Raw genomic sequence first — 7,905 nt, 5'->3', positions numbered from 1 at the left:
CATGGTGGCTCACAACCATCCCTAATTCCAGTTCGGCAGGATCCAGTGCCCTTTTCTGACCTTCATGGGTACCAAGCTTGCATACAGTGCCCTTTCATGCATTCAGGAGAAATACTCATACACATAAACTAATAATTTTAAAGGGTCTGGAGAGATGACTCAGTGATTAAGAGCCCTTGCTGTTCTTTTGGAGAACCCTGGTTCAATCCCCAACATCCACATGAGGGCAGTCTGTAACTACAGTTTTAGGGGCTCTCACGCCCCCTTTTGGTTCCCACAGGCACTGCATGGATATGGTGCATGGACATATGCAGATGAAAACATCCATATACATAAAATAAATTAGTCTTTTCAATTTAAGAAAGGAAACAACACAATGAATCTGATTGGTGCAATGAATGTGCTTAATAATTAAAAGCAAAGGAGTTGTTCACTTAGCATCCTGTAGCAATTAATGTCTGTTTTTGTTTGTTTATTGTTTTGGCCAGTGATTCTAAATGTCATCCCTTCATCAAACCATTGTGTTGGTTGTTTCAAGTTGCAGCAGGATGACCCCCATGCTTTGTGGATCCATACATTCTCAGTGCGCGGTCTCCTTGTTAACGCAAAGTTTATTCTCATTTTCTAGGTTAACCTGGAAGTCAGTGATCTAAAATTCGCTTCACAAGAAGCAGCAGACAGTCCGGTAGACAGTGGACAGGGCAGCTTTGAGACACTCGATCCCCTGAGTGAAAGAGGTTTGTAATATACCTACTATTAATCTTAGGAATAAAGTGTGGGGTCCTGGGTTGTAAGCAGTTACAGTTATTTTATTGACTTATTATATTGTTAGTGCCCCAGCTTTATTATTTATTTTCTTTTTTTTTTAAGATTTATTTATTTATTATGTATACAACATTCTGCCTCCATGTATGCCCACATGCCAGAGGAGGGCGCCATATCTCGTTACAGATGGTTGTGAGCCACCATGTGGTTGCTGGGAATTGAACTCAGGACCTCTGGAAGAGCAGACGGTGCTCTAAACCACTGAGCCATCTCTCCAGTCCCCTTTATTTTCTTTTTTACAGATAGAAAATAACAGTGCTTACATAGATTTTTTTTTTAAGGAATATCCATTTCTGTTATATAACTGAATAGATAAAATGTCTAATAATTACTACATTGCCTGGTTAAATCGCATTCACTATAGAAAAGGATTTCTAACACCTGCCAGGATGATTAGAACAGCTTCACACATTATAAGTACATATAATTACATTTTTAGCAAGAGAGGCTTTGGCACAGGAAAAAACTTGTAGTGTATTTTTAGATATGCTTTGCTACAGCCAGTTCTTAATGTAGTTGTGTAATTCCACAAGGTGACATATCACATATATAATTAAATATAATTTTAAGTAGCTAGGAAGAAGGCCAAATGATTGGGTATCTTCTTTTTCAAAAAAAATTTTTTTTTTCCTCCAGATTCTGACGAAGAGATATTTGTGAGTAAGAAACCGAAGGGCAGGAAAGTGCTGCAGGACAGCGATTCGGAGGCTGAGGACAGAGATGTCGCTCCAGAGATGGCCACCTATGGCAGCGCGGAGGAGAATAAAGAGAACTTGCACTCGAGGGAGAGCAGGAAGCACAAAAGCATCTCTAAGACTCTGGCCGACAGCGATGAGAGTAACCTGGAAGGAACTGTGTGTCAGGAGAGCCCTGGAACTCCAGAGACGTCTTCCTTAGAACTGAACCACCAGTCTGGACGCCCCACGGGTCTCACCCCTGACAGAAAGCTAGCCAAAAACCTCTCCAGAGAAGGAGCTGAAGGAAAAGCAAAAATGAAATCCAAGAGAAGACTCGAGAAAGAGGAGAGAATGGTGGAAAAAATTCGGCGGCTGAAAAAAAAGGAAGCAAAACATGAGGTGTGTTATGATTTTCTGAACTTTGTAATCCTTTTCGTTGTTGTTAATTTTGAGATGGTTTCACCATGTAGCCCTGGCTATCCTGGATCTCACTCTGTAGACCAGGCTAGACTTTGGCTCACAGAGATCCACCTGCCTCTGCCTCCTGAACGCTGGGATTAAAGGCGTGCGCCACCAAGCCCAGCAATCATTTTTCTGAACTTTATAATGCAGTCTTTATTCAAGGTTCTTCTAAAATCTATTTTTACTGGATATGTAATACTTAGGGGTTCTGTGATATTTCAGTGCATGTGTGCAGCATGTAAGGATCAGATCAGAACAACTGGCAAACACATCACCTCCAGCAGTTGGCCTTTCTTTATGTTGGGCACATTAAAAATTCTGTCCACTGGTTATGTTGAAATATTGAGTTAATGCTTGTCAACCAATAGTTATCTTACTGTGTTGTAGGGCCTTAAGAGTTATTCTTGAGGGCTGGAGAGATGGCTCAGCAGTTAAGAGCACTGACTGTTCTTCCAGAGGATCCTGTCAATTCCCAGCACCCACATGGCTGCTCACAACTGTCTTTAACTCCAGTTCTAGGGGACCTGACACCCTCACACACATACATGCAAGCAAAACACCAATGCACATAAAATTAACAAATTATTAACAAAAGAGAGTTATTCTTATTCATCCACACTCCTATACCCACTGACTGTTATCTCTATCACCCATTCATCCAAAGCCCCGCCATTCTAATTCTCGCACTTTATTTCTATTAATGTGTATGTGTTTGTGCCTGTGTAAGTTCATGTACACCATGTGGATGGTGCAGGTGCCTGTAGAGGTCAGAGGTGTCAGATCCTCTGGAGCTGGAGTTAAAGTCAGCTGGACGCCACCAGAGAAAGGTATTGGGAACTGAATCCGGGTCCTCTTTTAACAGCAGCAAGTGCTCTTAACTGCTGAACGGTCTTCTAGCCCAAAATCAACTTCTTAATATCCACATATAAGTGGGAACATGTGCTCTTTCTCTTTCTAGTTTAACATAATGTCCTTGTCTTAGTTGGGGATTCTATTGCTGTGAGAGATACCATGACCACGACAACTCTTAGAGAAAAAAACTTTTAATTGAGGTGGCTCACTTACAGTTCAGAGGTTTGGTCCATTGTCATGGTGAGGAGCATGGCAGCATGCAGGCAGACATGGTGCTGGAGAGGCAGCTGGGAGTGCTACATCTTGTAGGCAACAGGAAGTCGACTGTGACACTGGGCTGCATCCTGAGCACAGGAAACCTCAAAGCCTGCACCCACAGTGACACACTTCCTCCAGCAAAGCCACACCTTCTAGTAGTGCCACTCCCTATGAGGTTATGGTGGCCAATTACTTCAAACTTCCTCAGTCCTCTGAGTCCCATCAACATTGCTGCAAATGACAGAATTTCTTTCTTTCTTTTTTTTTTCATATTTCAAGACAAGGTTTCTCTGTGAAACAGCCCTGGCTATCCTGGAACACACTTTGTAGGCCAGGCTGGTCTCGAACTCACAGAGACTTCTCCCTCCCAAGTGCTAGGATTAAAGACAAGCGCCACCACCACCCAGCAGAATTTTATTTTTTAAGTGTGAACAATATACCCTTATGTATGTATGAATATTTCATGTTTGTGTTTGTTGAAGTACATTCTAAAGAATAATTAGGTTTTATTTTTTTAAGGTAGATTAATGTTTTAAAATGTAGGTTTTAGTTCCTAATACTGTTTCCGTACACAAATTGTAGTTTTATATTGACTGCTTTGCATAAGGTGGAATGGTTTTGTAATTTAGAATTATTGATCTTCTTTGCCATTGTGGATACATGAAGGATACTTCCAAATAGATGGGTTTCTGGTTTCTTGGTGTTTTCTTGTAGTAATTCTTTGTTACTGCTCCTCTGATGAAACTGACTTCAAAGGGAAGATTTTTGAAAAACACAGAATCAATCAAAAGTTCATTTGTTAGCGGGAGGCGATACACAGCTTTAATTCCAGCACTCTGCAAGCAGAGGCAGGTGGATCTCTGTGAGTTTGAGGCCAGCCTGGTCTACAGAGGGAGTTCCAGGGCAGCCAGAGCTGTTACACAAATCACAGCTTGGATTTCAAAGGCTAATTGTAGGTTAGGACTCATTAAGAATGTTCTAGGTGCGCTATTTTGTCTGTTGATGAACGGTGGGGTTTGTTGTCTGTTTCAGATTGCCACGTGATGTGAAATGCTAGACTTTAAAATGACGAGGTTGTGCCTTCTCTTTATCACCCAGGAAAGCGTTGCAGACCAGCCGCTTAATGACAGTGGCTGTCTTCTTGAAGACAGTGATCTTTTTGAAACAGGTTTGGAAGAAGAAAACGACTCTCCAGTGGAAGATGAAGAGTCATTAGAGTCGATAAGGGCAGCCGTGAAGGACAAAGTGAGAAATCACAAGGCAAGTGAAGAGCCACCCAGCCTAGCCCGCCTCCTCAAACCTTTGCTTTGTGTTTGATTTACTGTTGCAACTTTCATTTTTTAACTTAATTTCTAAAAGATTTGTTTTTATGTATGGGTTTTTGCTTACATATATGTCTATGTACCACATGCATGCAATGCCCATGGAAGCTAGAAAGGGGGCATTGGATCCCCTAGAGCATGAGTTTCAGGTGGTTGTGAGCTGCCTTGTGGGTACTGGGAGTCAAATCGTGGTCCTCTGCACTTTGGCTCTGTGGGCTATGACACAAGTGTTAGGAACTGAGTAAGTGCTCTTAACTGCTGGGTTAACATTTCCAGTCCCCATAAAAGAGAGACTGTTTTTTTCAGTTCCCTAGATATCATTTCCCTTCTTAGGAAATAAATGAATAGAAAAATTAAGATTCTGATTCCATTTGTATCTAACTTTTTTCTAAGCACGGTAGGAAAAGTTTCTAACAGGTAATTATTAACTTAAGAGTAAAGTAGTATGATGTAGTAAGAAACATCCTTTCACCAGTCTGTTGGTTGTGTTATCCTAGCTACTCGGGAGGCAGGAGAATTGCAAGTTCAAGGCCAGCCCGAGAAATTTAATGAGACCCTGTCTCAGAACAAAATTTGAGGACTGGGGATGTATCTCAGTGGAAAAACACTTGCCCAGTTCAATGCCTCTCACCAACAAGAGAAAAATATCTTTTTGTCTGAGTTTAGTTTTTTTCTTTAATCAATTTGCAATCTTGTAGAAAAAGGAACCATCTCTGGAGAGTGAGGCGTTTTCATTAGAAGAGGAAAATGAGTTATCTAAAGGCGGTGGGAGGAAGGTAAGACAGCCCTACCAGTAATTGTATTGACCTCTTCCACAGGAGAGTGTGCATTTCTCATAGATAAATCTTTGTCTTATTTGATTTCCAAGGTCTTTCTTTTCTTATTTACTTCTTTTTTTTTAAAGGATTTATTTATTTATTATGTGTATGTATGCACCACATGCATGCAGTGCCTGGTGCCCATAAGTGGGTGTCAGATCCCCTGAACCTGGAGCTGCCACATGGGTCCTCTGGAAGAGCAGCAAGTGCTCCTACCCACTGAGTCATCTCTCCGTCCTCCAAGATTTTTTTTTGTACATGGAAGGAGCAGAAATATCATTAGGTTAAATTTGTTTCTGAGATTTGCTAATAAGTACATTTTATTTTTGTACTGAGTTTATTAGTGCCCGTTCTTCCTTCTCTTCCTAAATATCTTTCTGAAAAACACCATTAATGTAGTTTCACCTTTTGTTTTGTTTTGTTTTTTAAAGGAAAGAAAGGCAGCGAAGTTAAGTAAGGAAGCATTAAAAAAGCTACACAGTGAGACCCAGCGTCTTGTCCGAGGTAATACAAACCAGTACAGTAAACTTTGAACTGAATCATGGTTTTGCGGTTTGTTTGTTTTTGTCACCTCAATGTGGATGTAGAGGAGTTGGTTTGCTGATACTCCTGATATAAATTCACATTGTGATTTGAAATTTAGAGTTAAGCTTGATAAATGTCCATTGTTATCAATGCCCATGGACCATTAATATAAGCAAGAAAATTTGCAGAACTGTGGTAGAGTTAAGGGGAAACTTTGTTTCTAAGATATAAATTTTTTAAATTTTAAGCTGTTTGTATATGTGTGTGGGTTGTATTCATGTGGGTGTAATTGCCCACAGAGGCCAGGGGAAGTCAGAGCCCCTGGAGCTCAGTTGTAGGCATGCTGGCCCAACATGGGTTCTGGGAACTGAACTCGGATCCTCTGTGAGAGCGTTGGTGCTTTTCCTAGAGGGAAAGCTTTTAAATGTTGTCTATGGGCTGACTACATCAGGGTCCCTGTAGGAAGTTTTGAAATCTATAAAATTTTAGGCCCCACAATAATTCTGATTAAATAGGTTTGAAGTGGAATCTAAGAATATGTGTTTGTTAAAGTCATTCTGGTTGATTTTTGCCTGTCTTATGGTCCAAGGCCCTTATGGTGTTTGAAGCTGGGAGGATTGGAAGTTTAAAATAAACATGGACTCTATGGCAGGTTCCAGGCTAGCCCATGTTACACAGCATGACCCTGTAACAAAACAAACACAAAAGCCAAGGGTCTCCAAGGAGCTTATCTGTGTTTGCCCTTGCCCTTGGTAAAGCAGGGTTGCTTTCTGTTTCTCATGATGACTTTATGTTACACTATTTGATTAACTGAGTATGAAGTGGCATTTCAAAATATACATGAGTATTTCCTTGTTTTGTTCCAATTTTTTAGAGTCTGCACTTAATCTTCCATATCATATGCCTGAGAATAAAACCATTCACGATTTCTTCAAACGTAAACCTCGGCCCACTTGCCAGGGAAATGCCATGGCCCTGCTGAAGTAAGAACCTGCTTTTCTTGTGATTATTGTCTTAGTGAATATTCAGTTTTGTAGCATCTGGTATAAAAGTTCAGACTCCATAGTCCCTTAAAACTGATTTAAACGATTCATTCTGTGTTGAGGGATGAGAGTGTTTCACAGTGAGAGTTTTGAGAATTTTCAATTCCAGCTCATTTCCCCTTTACTAGGTCGTGTAAGTATCAGTCAAGCCATCAGAAGGAAACCATAACCACAGCAGATGCAGCAGAGATGATCGCTGATGACCCCAGCAAAGGCACTGAGCGGACACCAGGTATAGAAATCGCAATGGGTACTAATGTCTTACCTGAGGTCTCGGAAGAAGCTGGGATCACCACTGGGTCAGATGAAGCTCGGTCAGAGGATCCGGTAAGACACGGAGAGCTGGAAATGGAGGAGCCCGAGAAGCACATTGAAGACAAACGTTCTCCTGGGGACAGATCAGCATCACAGCAGGAATCCCCCATCTCCAGGAACAAGGCCACTGAGGAATGTCAGGTTGGAGAACTCACAGCATCTGACCCTCATGTCCTGGAGGGAGAAAAACTGAAAAAAACAGAAGAAACAGATTCAAAAGAGGAAGAGCCAGAGCAAAAGACTAACTTGTCCGCGGTCGCACCCCCTGAAAAGGTGAGAAGATTCACTGTGGACCGACTTCGACAACTGGGAGTGGACGTCTCCATTCGGCCGCGGCTGGGTGCTGATGGAGATTCCTTTGTGACACTTGACGAACCTGAAACGAACAGAGGTAACCCTTGAAACTGGGGAGACTGTGGTTCATACCTGCAACCTGTGCTAGTGTGGAAGATGGTGAACGAGGGAGAAGCCAGGGATTGCACTAGAATCTCATTCAGATGAGTCTGACAGAATGTCAGGGTGATCTTTAAGACTTTTTTCAGATGGAAGCCTTGTGATAATTAACATGTAGAATAGGCAGATTACTGTTGGGTTATGGTATTTAGGAATTTGTTTCTGATTTGAACATCTAAATTTTTCTCTGACCCTGTGTCAGATCTTATTAAATCATTCATAAAAACATTTCATTTTTCACAGCCAGAGAAACACTTTGGTCCACTTATATTGTCTGCAAAACTGAATTTCTTCCCCCAAACCCCATACTCAGCAGATACTAAACTATTTGCTACATTTATAAGATGCCTTAGCC

The 7,905-nt window shown here is 41.4% G+C and overlaps 1 protein-coding gene across 1 annotated transcript in view; it reads left to right on the top strand.

Annotated features, from left to right (window-relative positions):
- The window catches only part of Clspn (claspin), a 32,798-nt gene that overhangs the window by 1,358 nt on the left and 23,535 nt on the right, over positions 1–7,905 (top strand). Inside the window, exons 2-8 of the mRNA XM_026782171.1 lie at positions 629–737; positions 1,462–1,901; positions 4,173–4,334; positions 5,095–5,172; positions 5,646–5,718; positions 6,614–6,722; positions 6,911–7,488. Of these exons, the coding sequence (XP_026637972.1) occupies positions 629–737; positions 1,462–1,901; positions 4,173–4,334; positions 5,095–5,172; positions 5,646–5,718; positions 6,614–6,722; positions 6,911–7,488 (1,549 nt within the window). The remainder of the gene's footprint in view (positions 1–628; positions 738–1,461; positions 1,902–4,172; positions 4,335–5,094; positions 5,173–5,645; positions 5,719–6,613; positions 6,723–6,910; positions 7,489–7,905) is intronic.

This window comes from Microtus ochrogaster, chromosome 10, assembly GCF_000317375.1.
Source record: "Microtus ochrogaster isolate Prairie Vole_2 chromosome 10, MicOch1.0, whole genome shotgun sequence".
Lineage (NCBI taxonomy): Eukaryota > Metazoa > Chordata > Mammalia > Rodentia > Cricetidae > Microtus > Microtus ochrogaster.
This window is presented reverse-complemented; position numbering and strand designations above follow the sequence as displayed.